We start from the raw sequence: 23153 nt of genomic DNA, 5'->3' as shown, positions 1-23153 counted from the left end.
GCACAGAGCCTGATGTGGGGCTTGAACCCATAAACCGTGAGATCATGACCTGAGCCAAAGTCGGACAGTTAACTGACTGAGCCATCCAGGCGCCCCACAGAGTATTTTTGTATATAATGCAACTGACAAGTTGGAAGTTGTTATTTTCATTTTACAAATCAAGAAATTGAATCTTGGAAAAAGTAAGAACTCAGCATTACTCACATTTTAATTGCAGAGGCTGAAATAGAATCTAAGGTATTTACTTTTTTTCTGTTCCACTAATAAAAAGCAAATGATACATACGTTGCTATCACTAAGCATTCAGGATATGTATGTTGATAAGAGGGATTTCTTCAGAATGAAAGTAACTGTAAATGTTTTAAATATTTTTCTATTAATTTTTAATGCCCAGTGAATAATCTTGAGCTCTTCTGAGGTATACTATGAGTACGGCAGAGTTATATAGTATCAGGCCAATATGTTTCTTTTAAATTTACTTGATTTGTCTCTGCTGTTAATAACAAGTAGGTTTGTCTTCCTCTTAAAATATATAGACTGTATAGTATTTTAACTTGGTGATTATTGTAACTACAAGAGGTATATAGCTTTTTTCTGGTTTTGAACTGTTTGTTAAATTCTTACTAACAGGTAAGAAAATTACATCTACAGTTCATTTTTAAGGTGATAATTGTGTTCAAATATTTGTTTTTCACTCTTCCTTATTACATTTTAGGCCAGCATGGGCAGTGGGAGTGTATCTTTCTGTGGTATGTCTATGGATTGGAATGATGTCCTTGCAGATTATGAAGGTATTGTGTGTGTATGCCTGTGTGCATTGTCTGTGTGCAGCTAAAAGGGTTTAAAATAGATTATCTTATTACGTGGAGTTTATATGTGTAAAATAAATAATTTACAGTGGGAATGCTGATGCCTTTTAAAAGCCTGTTCTCAGATGTTGGTTTTATAGAACTGTGTGGTTAAACAGTAATGGTGGTTTTCTTTTTTTCTGGGCAGCTCGTGAAACTTGGCGCCAAAATACATCCTGGGGGGATATTGTAGAGGAGGAACCTGCTAGACCTCCAGGCCATGGAATTCACATGCATGAAAAACTTTCCTCACCATCTCGTAAAAGGTCTGGCCTTTGAAAATTAATTTGAAATGTTTCACAAGAGGGAAACTGACTAGTCTTTAGTAAAATTGCTATACAACATTTTAAGGCATATTATTCATGATAGTTACAGATCTATTAAAAAGTGACAATGTTTTCCTGAAATGTTAAGCCAAAATTAGTTGTGTGTACTTCCTGTATTTATTTTAAGAATGTTGAAGACTAAAAATATTTTTGGCTTTATCATGTAAACATTTGTGTCTTCTATCCATTTGTTTGTGTTAATAGAACAATTGCAGAATCTAAGAAAAAACATGAAGAAAAACAAATGAAAGCACAGCAGCTAAGGGAAAAGTTACGTGAAGAGAAAACATTAAAGCTTCAGAAATTATTAGAAAGGGTGAGTTTTTAATATTTAGAAAATTTTGACAGCCTTAAATTGATGGACTCATTTTTAACTTGACTATTTTTTGGGTCTAAGAGAAGCTAGCAGAACTATAAAAATTAAATTTTCTGGGAAACAAAAGCATTTCTACCTATTGATTTACAGAAGGGTACCTGCAAAAAAGAAAAAAAAATTGACATTTATAAATTAGCTAGTAAATTGATGTTTGCAGAGTTGGCATGGATTATTGAAGTTGCACTTTGTCCTTTGTTGTTTTCATTGGGGCGTTTCTTCGGGGAGTCTTGTGGACAATGTAGGATGAGTTGGTAGGATAGTTTTGAGCTTCAGATGATCAGGTTTGAATAAGTTGGGGCACTAATTGAATTTATAAAGAGATTTTTAGAATATTTAGAGCAGTGCAACTTCTGATCAGTGTGATATAGTAGAAAGAACATGGGATTTGGAGATGGCCAAGCAGGGTTCAAATCCTGGTTTTACCACATAATAAAATATGATGCACTGGGCAAGTTACTTGACAATATTACATTTCAGTTTCTTTCTTTCTTTTTCAAATTAAAAAGAATTTTTTATGTTTATTTATTTATTTTTAGTGAGAGAGAGAGAGAGCGCGCTCACAAGCTGGTGAGGGGCAGAGAGAGAGGGAGAGAGAAATCCCAAGTAGGCTCCACACTGTCAGTATAGAGCCCTGTGCAGGGCTTGAACTCACAAACTGTGAGATCATGACCTGAGCCAAAACCAAGAGACGGACGCTTAACCAACTGAACTACCCAGGCACCCTTCAGCTTCTTTATTTTTAAAATGAAAATTTTAATTATTAACATGATGTGATGATTAAATATGGCAAGTGTGTATAACAATGGCATAGTATTAGGATGGCTGATGCTCAGTGTCTGGTCATTCTTACTGTTATGTCAACGTGGCAAATATAGGCAAATATTGTATTAGTTAAATGTGCTATATAACAAAAGACCTCAAAACTTAGCCACTGAAAACAGATGTTTATCACATTATATGTGGGCAAGAGAACCAAGAGTGGCTTGCCTAGTGATTTTTATTCAGAATCTCTCATGAATTTGCAGTCATGCTGTCATTTGGAGCTACAGGATCTACTTCTGGACTCACTCATGTGGTTGTAGGCAGGCCTCAGGTCCTCTTTAGCAGTTGGCTGTAGACTTCAGTTGTTTGCCATGTGGGCCTTTTCATAGCCCAAGTGTCCTTATGACATAGCCCCTGGCTTCCCCACAGAAAGTAATCCAGGAGGAAGAGAGGAAAGGAGAAGGGGACAAAGACAAAGAGAGAGAAGGAAAGAACAAATGAGCTGCCAAATTCGAAGCTGCCCTTGCCTCTTATAACCTAATCCTGGAAGTGATAAACCATCACTTTTGCTGTATTCTGTTGGTTGCAATCCTGGTACAGTGCGGGAGGGAATTAGACAAGGATCTGAGTACCAGGTGGCTGGATGGTTGGGAGCCATCTTGGAGTCTGTGTACTTCAAGTACCTAAAACAACATGACAAAAGATGTGTGACTGTCACAGTATATGGGAACTCCTTTGTTACCTTCTAGTACTAGAAAAGAGTACTAATATGCATAGGTTAAAATATTATTTGCATTGGGGTGCCTGGCTGGCTCAGTCGATGGAGCATATGAGTGACTCTTAATCTTGGGGTTCTGAGTTCAAGCCCAATGTTGTATGTAGAGATTGCTTAAAAATAAAATCTTGTGGTGCCTGGGTGGTTCAGTCAATTAAACATCTGACTTTGGCTTAGATCATGATCTCACGGTTCGTGGGTTCTAGCCCCAGCCTTGGGCTCTGTGCTGACAGGTCAGAGCCTGGAGCCTGCTTCAGATTCTGTGTCTCCCTCTCTCTCTGCCCCTCCCTCGTTTTCTCTCTCTCTCTCAAAAAAAAAAAAAAAAAAAAAAAACATTTAAAAATAAAAGCTAAAAAAATATATTATTTACGTTACTTATAATGTGTAATTTAAATTTAGGAGAGATAGTTGGACCAAATAATCCCAATATTTTTAAAAAATGAGGTGTGGTATAAGATTCTCTTTAGTACAGTAGAAAAGTTGATTGGGAAAAGAAGGAAATCTGTGATTTTTCTCTTTACCTAATTATTTTATTTTATTTTATTTTATTTTATTTTATTTTATTTTATTTTATTTTGAGAGAGTGTGAGTGGGGGAGAAGGGCAGAGGAAAAGAGAGAGAGAATATATATTTTTTTAGTGTTTATTTACTTAGAGTGAGCATGAGTGCGGAAAGGTCAGAGAGAGAGAGAGAGAGAGAGAGAGAGAGAGAGACAGAGAATCCCAAGCAGCTTGCCACTGCCAGCGCAGAGCACAATGCAGGGCTTGAACCCATGAACTGTGAGACCATGACCTGAGCTGAAATCAAGAGTCAGATGCTTAACCAACTAAGTCACCCAGGCGCCCTGAGAGAGACAGAGAGAGAGAGAGAGAGAGAGAGAGAGAGAGAGAGAATCTTAAGCAGACTCCATGCTCAGCACAGAACCTGACACAGAGCTTGATCCCACGACCCTGGGATCATAACCTGAGGCAAAATCAAGAGTTGGATGCTCAAATGACTGAGCCACCTGGGTGCCCCTCTTTACCCGAATCTTAAGAATTTGTCATTATTATTATTTTGATCATTCAGAATCAATAAATCAAAATGAAAAACTGCATGTTGTAGGATTCTATAAGAGTTAATGTATTATTTAATGTCAGCTTTAGAGAAATGCTGTAACACAACTACAACTTCACCTCTTACTGTGTTTTTCAGGCAGGAAAAATTATATAGTTTAATTTCTTACATATATATATGTAATCTCCAAGTATTCCTGCAAACAGAATAATAAATTCTTGAAATTGTACAAGACGTTAGAGGTTGTACAACTGGTACAACCTGGTTTAATTTTTACATTAATTTTAATGATAAATCCCACCTTCCTTTTATATAATAGGTTGTTATTTCAACACTGTTTTACATATGTGGTCTCATCTGATCACCAGAATTCTTTGTGGGTCACAAAACTAAACATACTGAATCCCATTTTACAGGTGTGAAAACTGAATCTAGGAGAGGTGAAGTGCTGTTTCCAGCGTCACATTACCAATAATTTGCTGAGCAAGGGCTTTAAAGATCTGTGGTCTAGCTCTTAATCCAGTGCTGTTTCTGCATTATACTTTTTGAGGTTGTTAAAATGCATAATTATGTAGCTAAAATTCAAATTCAGTTGAATGCTAGTTTTATTCCCACTCATGTTGAGCCAGCATTTGATTTTAGCTAGCAGGTGACCAAAGTATATTATGAACTCAAGCAGTCTGGCTTCCTAGTCTGTGTTCTCAATCATTAGTCATGCTCCTTTAGGTCTTTCTGGGTTCTAGAATTTATCATTCCGAAGCTGTTTATCAGTTTTCCCTTCTGTTAAATTACTATGTATGCTGAAATTAATGATATGATAACTCTGTATAGGAGAAAGATGTCCGAAAGTGGAAGGAAGAATTATTAGATCAACGACGCAGGATGATGGAAGAGAAATTACTTCATGCTGAATTTAAACGAGAGGTGCAGTTACAAGCAATTGTTAAAAAAGCACAAGAGGAAGAAGCTAAGGTATATCTTAGGTGCTTTGAACATTGAATTAGTTACCCAAGTACTTTTTTTCAGTTGTTAATATGAGAAGTAATATTTATGAAGTGTTTATTCTGTGCCAGAATAACAGGCTCACTAAAACTTATTAGGTGCAATATCATATACTTATGGTAATCCTGTGAGATGTATATTATGTTTTTACAGCTTTTTTTGAGGTGCAATTGACAGACAATAAATAGCACATATGTAAAGCTTCAATTTGATGAGTTTTGACATGTATATATTCCTGAAACCATCAGCACAGTGAAGATAATAAACAGTTCCATCACCCTCAGAAGTTTGTTCATTCTTCTTTGTATTCATTCCTTCCTCCAACTCTGTTACTGTGCAATTGCTGATCTGTTTTTTGTCATTATAGATGTTAGCAGTTTCTAGAATTTTATATGAATGGAATCGTACAGTATGTATTCTTTTCCTCTGGCATCTTTCACTCAACATAGTTATTTTGAATGTAATCCATACTGTTGTGTATATCAGTTCCTTTTCATTGCTGAGAAGTGTATCATTGTATAGAAATACCATAATTTGTTAATCCAGTCACCTGTTGATGGGTATTTGCTTACTTTCTAATTTTTGGCCATTATAGATCTAGGTGCTGTGAATCATCATGTGTAAATCTTTGTGCACATGTGTGCTTTCATTTTCTTGGGTGAATACCTAAGAATGAATTAGCAGAGCATCATGATAGGTTCATGTTGAACTTTTGAAGAAACAGTTTTCCAAAATGGTTATTATATAAGTTTCCCCTACTATCTGAAAGTAGAGTGTTCCTATGAAACCTTTTGTAACCTGAAATGCCATAAAGATGCAATTACCATTAATTTATATGGAAAAAAATTTGAGCATTCCCAGACCCCAAAATAACCTCTTTTAGTCTTTTCTGATATGTTAGAACACATCTTGCTAATGGATGCACAAAATAAATTGAGATAAAGCACAGATGTTCACACAGTTCAAAACTATGGTGGCCTAAAGCTGAGATGGTGAGTGTAGCTCCTGGAGAATAAGTGTGGCAGTCCACTCTCTCTCACTCTTTGGGGTGTGCTAGCTCTGTAATGGCTCCCTGTAAAACACTGAATATAGTTTTTGCTTTTTGCCTTTTTTCATTAAGCAGAAATTCTCTTTGGATTTCTTTTCTTTTGGTTAGGGAAAACAAGTATAATGTAGGTCTCTTGTAAAAGCGAAGTGGTGTAATGAGAACTTTTGGAAAGCGGGGGATTTTTGTAGTAGTAGACATTCTTACCAGCTGTGGATGAGGGTTCTAATTAACCACATTTTCACCAACATTTGACACGATTACACACTGTAATTTTAGCCATGTAAGTTTACTATGTGTGTACAGTATTTCATTTGGTTTTAATTTTCATTTTTGAACATCTTTTTATGTGCTTATTTCATATCTTTAGCTCTTGTTTGGTGAAATGTTTGTTCAAATATCTTGTACATTTATTAAAGTTGGACTGTTTTATTGTTGAGTTTTTTCAGCTTTACTGAGGTATAATTGACAAATGGTAAGGTATATAAAGTATACAACATGATGATTTGATATCCATATACATTGTGAAAGGATTCCTCTCATCAAGTTAAATAATGCATCCATCACCTCACATGTTTATCTTTTATGCGTGTCTGTGAGTGAGAGAGAGAACATTTAAGTTCTATTCTCTTAGCATATTTCAATTAGTGTTATCAACTGTAGTTACTGTGTTATGCATTAGATCTTCAGGACTTATTCTTCTTATAACTGAAAGTTTATACCTTTTTACTAACCTCTCCCTATTTCTTTCTCTACCCTTAGCCCCTGGCAGCCACTTTTCTACTCTCTATTTTTATGAGTTCAACTTTTTTTTTAGATTCCATATTTAAGTGATACCATGCAGCATTTGTCTTTCCTTGTCTTGTTCATTTAACTTAGCATATTGCCCTCCAGTTTTATCCACATTGTCACAAATGAAAAGATTTCTTAGAGGACTTTATGTATTTTAGATACTAAGATCTATGTTTTGCAGATACTTCCTCGCAGACCTTAGATTGCCTTTTCTTTTTCTTGAAAGTATCTTTTGAAGTTTTAAAAATTGATCAAGTCCAATATATTAACTTTTTTTTTCTGTACCATGTGTCTTTTGTGTCCTATTTAAAAAATCTTTACCTGAATTTAAGGTCACTAAGATTTTTCTCTTAATTTTTTTGTAGGAGTTTTAAATTTTACAATGACATCTGTGTCCTCTTTTGAATTAAATTTTGTATCTGGTGCGAGATAGGGTTGAGGTTCATATTTTCATAGGGATATCTAATATTCAAGTACCAGTTGAAAAGATTGTCCTTTTTACGTTGAATTGCCTTAGGACCCTTGTTGAAAGCTATTTGCCATATACTGTATGGGTTTGTTTCTATTTTGTTTCATTTGTCTCGATGCCTTTTTTTATGCCAATGCCATTTTATCTTGATTACTGTTATAATATCCTGTTACATTGATACATGTCTCTTTAGTGCTTTGAAGTTTTTAGTATGCAAAAAGCCTTTCAACTCATTTAAATTTATTCCTGAGTATGTACTCTTATAGACATGATTGCAGATTGGAATTGTTTTCTTTTCTTTTTTTCAATCTTGTCTCATCTATTTATTTGTTTGTTTGTTTATTTATTTCCAAGTTAATATGTAGTGTAGTATTGGTTTCAGGAGTAGAATTTAGTGATTCATCACTTACATGTAACACCCAGTGCTCCTCCCAACAAGTGCCCTCCTTAATGCTCATCACCCATTTAGCCCATCCCTGCCCCACCACCCCTCCAGCAACCCTCAGTTGTTCTCTGCATTTAAGTCTTTTATGGTTTGCCTTCCTCTCTGTTTTTATTTTATTTTTCTTTCTCCCCCTGTGTTCATCTGTTGTATTTCTTAAATTCCACCTGAGTGAAATCATGTAATATTTGTCTTTGACTTATTTTGCTTACCATAATACGCTGTAGTTCCATCCACATTGTACCCTATGACCCAGCAATTGCACTACTACGTATTTATCCAAAGGATACCAAAATGCTGATTCGAAGGGGCACATGCACACCAATGTTTGTAGCAGTACTATCAACAATAGCCAAATTATGGAAAGAGCCCAAATGTCCATTGACTGATGAATGGATAAGGAAGATGTGGTGTGTGTGTGTGTGTGTGTGTGTGTGTGTGTGTATGTATACACACACACACACACACACACACACACACACAATAGAATATTTCTCAGGGATCAAACAGAATGAAATTGTTTTCTTAATTTCATTTTCAGATTGTTTACTGCTAGTGTACAGAAATAGAGTTGAATTTTATATGTTGATCATGTTTCTTACAGCCTTGTTTGAACTGGCTCTTTAGTTCTAATAGCTTTTTAGTGGATTCTTTAGGATTTTCTGTATCCAAGATCATGTTATCTGCAAATAGATACACTTTTACTTCTTTTCCAACCTGAATGTCTTTGATTTGTTTTTCTTGCTTTTTGTTCTAGGTAGAACCTGAAATACAGTGTTGAAGTGGTAAATGTGGACATGACATCCTTGTCTTATTCCCAGTCTTTAGAGGAAGTATTTAGTCTTTTATCATAAAGTATGATGTTAGGTGTGGGGTTTTCATAGATGCCTTTCATCAGATTGAGGAAGTTCCTTTTTATTCCTATTTTGTTGCATGTTTGTATCGTAAAGGGATGTTGGATTTTGTTAAATGCTTTTCTGCATCTATTGCAAAATAATATAGTTTTTGTTCTCTTGATATTTTCTGTATTACATTAATTGAATTTGATATGTTTTATGTATTTCCCTAATTTTTTAGTTGTTTAAGGTGGTTGCTTTTTCTGGCCTTAAAAATATTCTTAAGGTCCACTGGAAATGTAATTTCCTTCAGACATATACCAAATATATTCATTTTAGTCCTGTTATATAATCAAGATATAATTTTTATCTCATATACACCTTCTGTGAGTTTGTGAAGTAAGTTAATAGTCATTTCAAATTCCTTATTTTTGGGGTATATACATGGTTGAAAACAAAACATCCACTGTTTAGTTGATAGTGACTATTACTATAACCTACATTAATCAGGACCCGATTTTTTCACTTGCAACATCTACTCATTATTACAGTAGACTTTAATTTTTTTATGAGGAATAGATCTCCTTTGCCTGATTTCTGGCAGTAGCCCTCTTCCATGTGCTGTGTCCTCTTGCCTGCTCTTTGAATTTGCTTCATTACTTCTTGTGCCTGCTCCTTTGCTTTTTTCCTCTAGACTACCTACTTGTATACTCCAGTTCTGCAGATTATCTATTCTGGCCTTTTGTGAATCTGCAGATTCCTTGGAAAGAGTGGGCTGAGCTGATTTTCACCACCTCATCACCCATATCTTCTTGAATTTTTTATAATACCATTTTCCCTCTATGCTCTACATAGAATACATACATAGAATAGTATCACTATAGTATAGAATGTTGTCACTAAGTTTAAAAGACTTTTCTGAATCTTTCCATTATGAATCCTGTGAAATACCATTTTCTAGAATATTCTGCACTGCCTTGATTTTCTTTATGTTTTCTAACTAATCCTTTACTGTCTTTTTCCTTTTTCATTTGATGCCTAAGTTTTACTGACTTCAGCCCATTTCACTTGTTCTTTTCCTTGAGTATGACAATCATTATCTTGCTTCAACTATCATCTCTCTAGTGACTCCTAGATTTGCATCTTTAGCCCCATCCCCTAATCTTTACTTTTTGTTTCTTTTGATGTTTGGGAATATTTCTTTTGAATTTTAATTCCCATTTAAATAACATACAGGTGTACAATAATTTCATGTGTACAATATAGTGGTTTAACAATTCTATACATTACTCACTGCTCATCATGATAAGCGTACTTTTAATCCTCTTCACATGTTTTACCTATTCCCCTACCCAGCTGCCCTCTGGTAGCCACCTGATTGTTCTCTAAGTGTCTGTTTTTTGTTTCTCTCTTTTTTTCGTTTGCTTTGTTTCTTACATTCCACATATAAGTGAAATCATATAGTATTTATCTTTTTCTGACTACTTTCACTTAGCATAATACACTCTGGATCCATCCATGCTGTTGCAAATGGCAAGGTTTCAGTCCTTTTTATGGCTGAGTAATATTCCATTGTGTATAAATACTACATATCCTTTACCTATTCATCTATCAGTGGACACTTGGGTTGCTTCCATAATTTAGATACTGTAAAAAATGCTGCAATGAACATAAGAGTACATATATCTTTTTGAATCAGTGTTTTCAGATTCTTTGGGTAAATGCCCAGTACTAGGATTACTGGATCATATGGTAATTTTTAATTTTTTGAGGAACCTCCGTGCTGTTTTCCACAGTGGCTATACCAGTTTACACTCCCACGAACAGTGAATGGAGGGGTTCCTTTTTCTCCACATCCTCTCCAACACTTGTTGCTTCTTGTGTTTTTGATTTTAACCTTTGTGACAGGTGTGAGGTGATATCTCATTGTGGTTTTCATTTGTGTATCCCTGAATATTAGTGCTGTTGAACAACTTTTCATATGTCTGTTGGCCATGTTGTATGTCTTCTTTGGAGGAATGTCTGTTCATGTCTTCTGCCCAGTTTTTAATTAGATTATTTGTTTTGGGGGATGTTGTATGAATTCCTGTGTATATTGGATATTAACCCTTTGTTGGATATGTCATTTGCAAATATCTTCTACCATTCAGTAGGTTGTCTTTTAGTTTTGTTGTTTGCAGAAGCTTTTGGTTTTTCTTATTTAAGTTTTTATTTAAATTCCAATTAACATACTGTGTAATATTAGTTTCAGGTGTACAATATAGTGATTCAACACTTGCATACAATACCTGGTGCTCATCACAACCAGTGCACTCCTTATTCCCCATCACCTGTTTCACCCATCCCTCTACCCATCGTACCCTCTAGTAACTGTCTGTTCTCTATAATTTAGAATCTGTTTCTTTGTCTCTCTCACTTTATCTGTTTTTTTTTCCTTTTCTCATTTGTTTTGTTTTTTAAATTCCACATATGAGTGAAGTAATTTGGTATTTGTCTTTCTCTGACTTATTTTCACCTAACATAATACTCTCTAGTTCCATCCATGTCATTGCAGATGACAAGATTTTATTCTTCTTTATGGTTGAGTAATATTCCATTTTCCCTATATACATCACATCTTCATTATCCATTCATCAGTCTGTGGACACTGGGCTGTTACTGTATTTGGCTATTGTACATAATGCTGCTATAAGCATTGTGGTGCACATATCCCTTTGAATTAGTATTTTTGTATTCTTTGGGTAAATACCTAGTAGCATAATTGCTGGGTTGTAGGGTAGTTCTATTTTTAACTTTTTGAGGAATCTCCATACTGTCTTCCAAAGTGGCTGCACCAGTTTATATTCCCACCAACAGTGCAAGAGGGTTCTGCTTTCTCCACAATCTTGTGAATATCTATTATTTCTTGTGTTGTTGATGTTAGCCATTCTGACAGGTGTGAGGTGCTTCTCATTGTAGTTTTGATTTGTATTTCCCTGGTGATCAGTGATGTTGAGCATCTATTCATGTGTATGTTGGCCATCTGGATGTCTTCTTTGGAAAAAATGCCTATTCATGACCTCTGCCCACTTTTTAATTGAGGTATTCATTTTTTGGATGTTGAATTTTATAAGTTTTTAATATGTTTTGGATAGTAACCCTTTATCAGAGATGTCATTTCCAAATATCTTCTCCCATTCCTTAGGTTGTGTTTTAGCTTTATTGATTGTTTTCTTCACTGTACAGAAGCTTTTTATTTTGATGAGATCCCAGAGTTTATTTTTGCTTTTGTTTTCCTTGCCTCGGGAAATGTATCTAGTAGGACGTTGCTGTAGCTGATGTCAGAGAGGTTATTGCCTGTGTTCTCCACTAAGATTTTTATGGTTTTTCAGCTCTCACATTCAGGTTTTTCATCCATTTTGAATTTATGTTTGTGTATGGTGTAAGGAGGTGGTCCAGTTTCATTCTTTTGCATGTTGCTGTCCAGTTTTCCCAGTACTATTTGTTGAAGAGACTGTCTTTTTTCCATTGGATTTTCTTTCCTGCTTTATTGAAGATTAATTACTCATATAGTGAGTTCATTTCTGGGTTTTCTATTCTGTTCTATTGATCTATGTGTCTATTTTTGTGCCAGTACCATACTGTCTTCATCACTTTAGCTTTGTAATATAACTTGAAATCCAAAATTGTGATGCTTCCAGCTTTGCATTTCTTTTTCAAGATTGCTTTGGGTATTTGGGGTGTTTGTGGTTCCATGCAAATTTTAGGATTGTTTGTTCAAGCTCTGTGAAAAATGCTGGTGGTATTTTGATAGGGTTTGGATTAAATGTATAGATTTCTTTGAGAAGCTTTTAAATTTGATATAGTTCCAATAGTTTATTTTTGTTTTTATTTCCCTTCCCTTGGGAGGTATATTTAGAAAAATGTTACCACAACTGATATCAGAGAAGTTATTCCTTATACTCTCCTCTAGAATTTTTATGGTTTCAGGTCTTACATTTAGGTCTTTAATCTTGAGTTTATAAGAAAGTGGTCCAGTTTCATTTGCTAGCATGTAGCTGTCCAGTTTCCAGCACCATTTGTTGAAGAGACTCTTTTTTTCCAATGTATATTCTTGGTTCCATTGTATAATCATGGGTTTATTTCTGGGCTCTCTCTTCTGTTCTACTGATCTGTGTGGTTTTTGTGTGTGTGTGTGTATTTGTACCATAGTGTTTTGATTTCTATAGCTTTATATTATACCTAGAAATCTGGGATTGTGGTATCTCCAGTTTCATTCTTTTTTTTCAAGATTGCTTTGTTTATCTGAGACCTGATGTGGTTACATACACATTTTAGGGTTATTTGTTCTAGTTCTATTAAAAATGCTGTTGGTAGTTTGATAGTGATTGCATAAAATCTGTAGATTGCTTTGGGTAATAAGGGCATTTGAACAATATTTCTTCTCCCAATCCACGAGCATGGACTATCTTTCCATTTGTGTCATCTTCAATTTATCAGTATTTTATAGTTTTCAGAAGGTCTTTCACCTTTTTGGCTAAGTTTATTACCAGGTATTTTATTATTTGTGGTACACTTATAAATGAGATTATTTTCTTAATTTATTTTTCTGCTACGTCATAGAAATTCTTCATGTATAGAAATTCAATGGATTTCTATGTATTGATTTTGTATCCTGTGACCTTACTGAATTCATTTATCAGTTCTAGTAGTTCTTTTTGTGGAGTCTTTAGGGTTTTCTATATGTAGTATCATGTTATCTACAAGTAGTGAATGTTACAATTTTTCCTTACCAATTTGGATGCCTTTTATTTCTTTTTGTTGCCTGATTCCTGTGGCTAAGACTTCCAGGTCTATGTTGAATAAAAGTGGTGAGAGTAGACATCCCGTCTTGTTCCTGACCTTAGCTTTTCACCATTGAGTATGATGTTAGCTGTAGGTTTTTCATAGATGGCCTTTATTATGTTGAGGTATATTCCCTGTAAAACTACTGTGTTGAGAGTTTTTATTACAAGTGGATATTGTACTTTATCAAATGCTTTTTCTTCATCTTTTGAAATGATCATACGGTTTTTATTCTTTCTTTTGTTGATGTGATGTATCACGTTAATTGATTTGTGAATATTGAGCCATTTTTTTTAATGTTTATTATTTATTTTTGAGAGACAGAGTGTGAGCAGGAGGAGGGGCAGAGAGAGAGGCAGGCAGAGAATCCTGAGCAGGCTCCATACTGTGAGCTGTCAGCACAGAGCCTGACGTGGGGCTCGAACCTATGGACCTCAAGATCATGACCTGGGCTAAAGTCGGTTGCTTAACTAACTAAGCCACCCAGGTGCCCCTGATTTGTGAATATTGAACCATTCTTCCATCCCAGGAATAAATCCCACTTGATCGTGGTGAATGTTATTTTTAATGTATTGTTGGATTCACTAATATTTTGTTGAAGATTTTTGCATGTGTGTTCATCAGAGATACTCCCCTGTTCTCTTTTTTTGTATTGTCTGGTATTGGTTTTGGTAACAGGGTAATTCTGGCCTCATGGAATGAATTTGGAAGCTTTTTTAACTTTTCTGTTTTTTTAGAATAGTTTGAGAAGTACAGGTTTTAATCCTTACTTAAATCAGGTTTTTATCCTTGCCTGTAATCTGTTAGTTCAAATTTTCTATTACTTCCTGATTGAGTTTTGGCAGGTTATAGGTTTCCAGGAATTTATCCATTTCTTCGAGATTGTCCAGTGTGGTCCTTTTTTTTTTTTTTTCTTTTTTCTGATGAGTCTGGCTAAAGGTTTACCAATTTTGATAATGTTTTCAAACAATGAGCTCCTGGTTTCGTTACTCTGTTCTGTGTTTTGTTTTGTTCTGATTTTTTTTTTTTTTGGTTTTTATTGAATTTATTTCTGCTGCAATCTTTATTATTTCATTCCTTCTACTGGCTTTGAATTTTGTTTGTTGTTCTTTTTATAGCTCCTTTAGGCAGAAGGTTAGGTTATTTGAGGTTTTTCTTACTTATTGAGATAGGCCTGTATTTCTTTAAACTTCCCTCCTAAAATAGCTCTTTCTATATCCCAAGATTTTGGACTGTCCTGTTTTCATTTATCTCCAGGTTTTTTGATTTCCTCTTTGATTTCTTGGTTGACCCATTCATTGTTTTGTAGTATGTTATTTAACTTCTGTAGTATTTGTGTTTTTTCTAGATTTTTTTCTTGTGGTTGAGTTCTAATTTCATAGAGTTTGATCAGAAAAGATGCATGGCATGACTTCAGTCTTTCTTCGACTTGTTTTGTAGGGGCACAGTTGATCTTTGGATTCATTTATCTATTGCTTGGTGATGGCTTTCAGTGGAACTCATCAGCTCACCATCTCTATCTTCCAAACCATCTACTTCCTGAAATACATATTTCAGATAATGATATCCCTAGTTTCCCATTCATTTAGACGTGGAAAAGTTTTGATCATATAGTTTGATTCACTGTTGTTACTGTTGTTGTTTTAAAAGATAAGCTAGTCTTGGGGCGCCTGGGTGGCTCAGTTGGTTGGGTGTCTGACTTCGGCCCAGGTCATGATCTCATGGTTTGTGGGTTCGAGCCCTGTGTTGGGCTCCAGCTCCTAGCCTGGAGTCTTTCAGATTCTATCTCCCCCTCTCTGCCCACCCCTGCTTGCTCTCTCTCTCTCTCTCTCTCCCTCTCCCTCTCTCTCAAAAATAAATAAACGTTAACAAAATTTAATAATTTTAAAGTTTATATATTTTTGAGAGAGGGCACACATGTGTATGTGGGGGAGGGGCAGAGAGGGAGAGGGAGAGAGAATTCCAAGCAAGCTTCCTGCTGTTAGCACAGAACCCAACACGGGGCTCGATCTCAGGAACCATGATATCATGACCTGAGCCAAAATGGAGCCGGACTTTTAACTGACTGAACCACCCAGTTGCCCTGGGCTGTGTGGCATTTCTATCTGAATACATTTTGGCTAGAGATCAGATACATAGTTCAAAATGGTTTTCCTTCAAAATTTTGTAGGCTTTATTTTCTTTTAGCATTAACTACTTCTGGGGAGAAGCCTGAGGCTCAACTGATTTTTTTTCCCCTCTTCTTACAGGTGATTTGCATTTACTGCTTAGAAGCTTAGAAGAGTTATTCTTTTTCCTTAGTGTTTTGTGATTTAATATGGATATTCTTGGTACTTATTTTCTGAAAATTTTTTCATGACAACATGGCTTCTTTAAGTTCTCAATTTGCTTTTTTTTTCATGGAAAATTTTTTGTATTATATGTTGCAACATTTTCTTTTGTCTTTTTTAATTATAGATGTTATTCATGCTTATATTAGGCCATCTTCATTTGTTCTTTATATTAAAAGCTTGTTACTGATACATAAATTTTCATTTTTAAATTCTGCATTAACTTATCAAAAGACTTGCCTCTTAGCGATTTATTTTTTTGCCATCTTTATTTGTTCCATGCTTGTTCTAATTCAGTTAATTCTATGATGGTGTTATTTTTGTCCTCAGTTTGTTTCCTTAGCTTTCTAATCTTTTATTGTTATGTTGTTTTGTCATTTTTTTCTACCTTTAAATTCAGGTTTTTGTTAACTTCTATATTACAAAGTTTGCCTAGGGTATTTTCTGGTGTTTCGTGGGTTTTGTTTTCTTTCAGATTGGGTTTTTTTAGTTTCTAGTTCACTTCTTATCTATTATTTATTTATAGCTTTATTGAAATATCATTGACACATCAAAATTATATATATTAAGGTTTACAACTCGATGTTTTAATATACATACACATTGTGGAATGATCACAACCCAGCTAATTAACATATCTATCACCTCTCCTTAGTTATCATTTGTTTGTTTGCATATGTGCTGAAAAGATTTAAGATCTCTCTTCTTAGCACATTTCAAGAATACAGTATTGTTAAGTGTCATGATCATGCTGCACATCTCTAAAACTTATTCATCTTCCATCATTGAGACTTTGTACCCTTTGACCAACATCACAGATTGAAATCATTTAACTTTTGCTCACTTTTTTAATTTTATTTTACTTATTTTTGTCTAGAACATTAAGTCCCATTTCTTTTTCTTTCATCTTGATTATGCTTAATGTGTGAGCCCTGATACAGTATGATTCATTTTCCTTCAGTACTGCTGTTTGTCTTATACTTTTAGTACAGTTTGAGGGATGGTTATGTTATTATCCTACTTAAAAAAGTGGCCACGTGGCAAGATAAGTGGGAAACCTTGGTTAGAACTGTATTCAAATTCTTGTCTGAGATGTATAACTTATCTAGTGATAGGTTTTATTCCATTCAGCATGGATTCCTGGAGTCTGTTCTTCTGTCAGAGTCAGTCCCGGTGTTTACTTCCCTGTTTTAGTCCACCATTTTCACTGCAGCATGCCTTCCCTCTGGCTTTCAAGAATGAGAAATTTGATCCCAACTGACATTTCCCTGCTTTATCTTTAGCTAAACTTTACTCATAAAACTTCACTTTCTAGCAAAACTTGGCTGGTAAGTATCAATATATGTGAAGTCGAGGTGTAGTGTATTTTCCACTACCTTGTTCCTAATTGTCACGCATTTGGTATATGTTGAAGGAAAATGATGTGATGCTCACTTTAAGTTTTGTTTTCTCAAACTCACTAGAAAAACATGTACATACCTACTTAAGTCTTAATGTAATTTATATAATTGCAATCATAATGAAATAAGTAGAACTTCACAAGATGTTTTTGTAAGAATCTTAATTCGTTTCTTGACCTAAAGCTATTTCATTGGCAGATCTTTATTCTAAATTACTCCTTACTAAGGCCAATGGATTTGTTATATACACTGGATTATTATCCATTTTGAGGTAAATATTAAAGGAAAAGACCCATATTTAATTTTTGTTTTCTTCCTTATTAGTGGTTTATATTTTTATATAATGACTGCTGTGGGGTTTCTTATTTTTGTGGTGTGTCTTAGAATTAACTTGATTTGAAACTCCTTTTCTTTGCTTTTATTGAAGGTAAACGAAATTGCCTTCATAAATACCCTTGAAGCCCAGAATAAGCGCCATGATGTCTTATCAAAATTGAAGGAATACGAGCAGAGGCTTAATGAATTACAGGAAGAACGTCAGCGAAGACAGGAAGAAAAACAAGCACGTGATGAAGCTGTTCAGGTAGAATTTTTTCGGCAAGCAGTTATTGAGCACCTGCCGTATTCTAGGCTCTGAGCTAGGTGCTGATGATCCAAAATGGAGTGACACCTGATCTCTGACCCAAGGGTGCCTCATTTAGTATAGCACTGTGGAAATATGAGGTCTGATTGCCAAAAGACAATGTGTACCCCTTTTGATAAGGTAATCAGTGCTTTCATCAGTACATAGCAGTCATAGAGTCTGAATCTTTAATCTCAACCAGATGAAGGACTAAATTGGACAGATTATTATCTATTCTTTTCTAATTGGGCTTTGTAAGAACAAGCTTCTTCCATTTAAAAAAGGAATGTGTTTGATTGAGTATATGTAGCCTTACAGAACTGGGCAATCTTTATGCTTATGACAAGGAACATCTGTCATTTATTGGGCAATATCATCAGATACTTTAATTGCTTGGCTCTTGACCTCTGTAGTGAACCCTAATTTAGGTACCGTTTCAGGATAGGAAGAACTGTACTAATGTTTATAAACTATTTTAGATCTTACTTAGTAGAAAGTTTTGCCCACAAGACTCTTTTAGGACTTGACATTTTTGTTTGTTTGTTTGTTTGTTTGTTTAAACTGGTGTCAAAGATTTTATTCAACTCAATTAATTGGTGAGGGATCCAGTAGGATGTTACAACCAGTGTGAGGGAGAATTCAAAGAATAGACCCATACGTGGGTGATCAATAATGTTGAAATGAATTTGCTGAACAGATATAAAACTGTTCAACAGTCAGAGGCAACAGTCAACAGATGACCAACCCTCCCCAAAATTGTATACATTACCATCATTTTCTTACAACTCACAGTTGAATATATTAGCTCAATGAGACCAGCAGGCAGGGTGCACCCTGTGATTGTGTTTTTCGCAAATCAATGCCTTTCTCAGTTTTCCCATTGTTAAAGAGGGGTTTGTTGCCAAAGTGTAAATGTCCGGTAAATTATTCTAAAAATGTGCTAAGGCTCTGGGTCATATTAAGTATGCTTTCTGAATTCACATTATATTTGCATCAAAGACTGTATTAGAAAAATAAATGTTTTTAGAGGAGGGGGATGATTTTGAGGTAGAAAGTATCCTCACATGTGGACATGCACCTACATGTAAGATATAAATTACAGTTATGTTCACACTGAAAAGAAACTTCTAATGGTATGGTGCAGAGTTGGCCTTTGAGTAGAGGTCCATAGAGAGATTTTGAGGGCACAGAAATACTCAATTTTACTAATAAGGAGGATGATTTCTTAGGACTTATTGATGACATGGCTTTTCCACTCAATTGCAGACCAAACACAATTACCATCTCACTTTTATCAGTTGATATGGCACATTAAAACCAACACTTAAAAAGACTAAAGTGGTATAGGAAATACATAAATATAACATACAAACATATGGGTAAGCATATACATATATGTACACATATTTTACATTTTTCAGCCAGGGTTTAGAAAAACTAAAAAGGAAAAGAAATGAACACAAATGTAATTTTATTTTGTCTTAGAAAAGGAATTATTTTACATATATATGTGTGCATGTGTAAATACATACACATATATACATACACAAGCACCCACATGCAACCGTTTATGTATGTATATTTGTCATATATGACTATTACATGATTATTTAAATATAATGACATTGTATGATCACTTACATATTCTATATGATTATGTACATGAGTACTTTGATCTCTCTTTTGGACTATCTCTGCTGTTTCTCAACTATGTCATTATGATTTGTCAGCACTAGCCAGAGTAAGCCAAGCCCACTAGGGATGAGAAGGCCAACCTCATGGGCTGGAAGGACTGCTCACATGGTGATTTCCTGGGTGGCATGGGTCACCTGAATGGGTGCAGTGGCCGTGGTGCCCAGAGTGCATGGTGGGCAGCTTATTCATAGGTCTGCAAACTGAACAGCTTTGGCTGGAAGTCCTGAAGGGAATCCAGCACCAAGATGGCTTTTGAGGTCAAGTGTTGCTACAGGTTTCCATCTGGAACCATGACCACCTACATGCTGGCTGCAAGGGCTGTCTCCACACCATTGAGAACATCTTCAAAGACAAGGCACTTCTCCATGGGAAGAGGAGGAGAAAACCTCTTTGTACAGGCTAGAAATAAGGACTTGACACTTTTGATGTAGAGAACAAATTTTGCAGTGTTCAAATAAAAGTGAGGACATACTTTATTATGACCAATGTTTATTTGTTCATTCAGTGATCATTTATTGAATTACTACTATAAGCCATATGTTGTGCTAGATTCAAGGACATGAAAAGGATACATCGTTGTTCTCAATGGGGAGACATATATAAACAAATATTAATCCTTTAGGATCAGTATAACAGCAACGGCATTCTTGGAAGCACAGAGGAAAACACCATACTCAAACTGAGAGTGGCAAAGAGATGAAAAAGTGAGGTAAACCTTCCTAGAGAAGATGGTCCCTCAGCTGAGATTTGAAAACAATAAGATAGAAGCAAACAATGAGAAGTAGGCATTCCATGCAGGAGACATAGGAGAGTACACTCTCTAGAGTTAGGGAACAGGTCATGCAGAGCTTTGTTATGTTAAAGATTAGAGATGTTATTAATACTTCATGCGTCTTTTTTAAAAATTTTTTTTCAATGTTTATTTGTGAGAGAGAGAGAGAGAGAGAGAGAGACAGATTGTGAGTCGGGGAGGGGCAGAGAGAGAGGAAGACACAGAATCCCAAGCAGGCTCCAGGCTCTAGGCTCTGAGCTGTCAGCACAGAGCCCGACATAGGGCTTGAACTCACAGACTGCAAGATCATGACCTGAGCTGAGTCACCCAGGTGCCTCTCCTGCTTCTTTATGTTACTGGTGGTTTTAGGAAATTAAAGTATCAATAAATTTTTAAAAGTTCATTGATTATTCTCTACTATTTGTGGGTATTGGCAGGCATTCCTATATTCATCCCTGATCTCTATTTGATTTCAGTTCAGTGTCCTATTTCTCTGCTTGGGACCGTTTTATAAAAATCATTATGTTTTGTAAATTATGTGTTATTTTTGAAGAACCATTAGGCATTAATAATTCAGATATAATTAAGACACAATCCTTGTCTTATGGCAAACAATACAACACAATGTGAAAAGTGTTGTAGAGCTATGTATGAGCTACAGATTAACTCTGTTGGTAGGAAGGGAAATATATGAGTAATATTGCATATTTTGAATAGACATCTTAGCTTCATTTTTTTGCATTCACTTTATAGATCTGAAGATTTGAAATATATAGTTATCTTCCATTTAAAAATGATGACTCTTGGGGCGCCTGGATGGCTCAGTAGGTTAAGCATCCTACTTCAGCTCAGGTTGTGATCTCACAGTTTGTGGGTTTGAGCCCTGCGTCAGGCTCTGCTGACAGCTTAGAGCCTGCAGCCTGCTTTGGGTTCTGTGTCTCCCTCTCTCTCTGCCCCTTCCCTGCTTGCACTCTGTGTCTCTCTCTCTCAAAAATAAATAAACATTAAAAACAAAATAATGACTCATTTCACAAATTGGGACGTTTATTAAAGCCAGAAGGAAAGCAGTTCTTTCCTGAAAGTAGTAAGGAATTTCCTGTACACACTAGCACTTTAAAGTTGTTTTGACTGCTTAGAATTATTTTTCTTATTAAAGGGGTGCCAAGGTGGTTCAGTAAATTGAACATCGGATTTCAGCTCTGGTCATGATCTCACAGTTGTGGAATCGAGCCTTGTGTCAGGCTCTGTGCTGACAGCATGGAGCCTGCTTGGGATTTTCTCTCTCCTTTCTCTCTGCCTCTCTCCTGCTCACACACACTCTCTCTCTCAAAATAAACAAACATTTGGGGCGCCTGGGTGGCTCAGTCGGTTGAGCGTCCGACTTCAGCTCAGGTCACGATCTCGCTTCCGTGAGTTCGAGCCCTGCGTCGGGCTCTGGGCTGATGGCTCAGAGCCTGGAGCCTGCTTCGATTCTGTGTCTCCCTCTCTCTCTGACCCTCCCCCGTTCATGCTCTGTCTCTCTCTGTCTCAAAAATAAATAAACATTAAAAAAAAAAAATTAAAAAAAAAATAAACATTTAAAAAATTTGGAAATTTCCTATGGATTTAATTTTCAATGAAAAATTAAAAACCTATCAAGTTTAGTCAACCTATACTGATATTAGAAAAGTCCTTTGGGGTGCCTGGGTGGCTCAGTCAGTTAAGCATCTTACTTCAGCTCAGGTCATGATCTCGCGGTTTGTGAGTTCAAGTCCCGTGTTGGGCTCTGTGCTGACAGCTCAAAGCCTGGAGCCTGCTTTGGGTTCTGTGTGTCCCTCTCTCTCTGCCCCTCCCCTGCTCATGCTCTGTCTCTCTCTCAAAAATAAATAAATATTTAAAAAAATTAAAAAGAAAAGTCCACTGGTAATGTATAACTTATTTATAATTAAAAAAATTTTTTACCAGGTAGTCATTACTAGATGTGCAAGGCACTAATGGCAAGGCAAGCATTCTGTAGATACAATAATAGTAAGGTCCTCTGCTTTTCTTTCACTATTTTACTTTTTAACATTCCCATAAACTGTTACAGGCAATTGTGACCCTTCTTTCTTGTGAGTAAAATACTAAGTATATGCTCTCATCATATATTCTCAATTTGCCATTTTAGTTATGTAAATTATTGGTTAGTTTTAAGTTAAATTTCCTTAAATATTCTGCCTGTCCTTTTGCCCTAGTCATTAAATTGTAGGCATAAAGAGCATATAGGGGTAGCAGTATCCATTCTTAGGCTTCCATAAACAAATACTGATTGGAATAAGCAAAGTTTGTGGGGGTTTCAGAGGTTTCAGAAGGCTTAAGGGTTAAATATCTTTCTAACTCATTTGCTGCAGGTTGATACTCTTTATTTGTGTGTATATAGATTTACAATGCCTATTATTTTATAAAGTTATGCTTCATTTAACAGATATTCATGGAACTCTTGCACTGTGCAAAATGCTTATGTGGGGTACAAAGTTTCCTATATTTAGGAAACTTAAATTTTAGAAAGGAAAATATGAGCTGAACTTAATAATTTTATTCATTAGCTATAGTTACCAGTTATCTTTTCCATTTATATTAAAAACAGAAATTAAAATACTGAATATTTTTTGAAGTCCAGTTATATCTATTGGTACAATATTGGAGTATCTGTTATATATATGAATAAGATCAAAAGTTGGCATTATATTTACACATTCAACTTGGCTACATTGTACATACACATAAATTACATATACCCATATATTTCATTTATAAGACCAT

At 35.4% G+C, this 23153-nt stretch overlaps 1 protein-coding gene across 3 annotated transcripts in view; it reads left to right on the top strand.

Moving 5' to 3' along the window:
* Positions 1-23153, top strand: part of SCAPER (S-phase cyclin A associated protein in the ER) — a 504168-nt gene that overhangs the window by 121466 nt on the left and 359549 nt on the right. For all 3 annotated transcript variants that reach the window (XM_019441359.2, XM_019441358.2, XM_019441356.2), the window contains 5 exons: positions 716-791; positions 997-1114; positions 1379-1490; positions 4975-5115; positions 17711-17866. In XM_019441359.2, the coding sequence (XP_019296904.1) occupies positions 716-791; positions 997-1114; positions 1379-1490; positions 4975-5115; positions 17711-17866 (603 nt within the window). The remainder of the gene's footprint in view (positions 1-715; positions 792-996; positions 1115-1378; positions 1491-4974; positions 5116-17710; positions 17867-23153) is intronic.

The sequence above is a fragment of the Panthera pardus genome, unplaced genomic scaffold (genome assembly GCF_024362965.1).
Source record: "Panthera pardus isolate Hobbes unplaced genomic scaffold, ASM2436296v1 HiC_scaffold_24, whole genome shotgun sequence".
Classification (NCBI taxonomy): Eukaryota; Metazoa; Chordata; class Mammalia; order Carnivora; family Felidae; genus Panthera; species Panthera pardus.
This window is presented reverse-complemented; position numbering and strand designations above follow the sequence as displayed.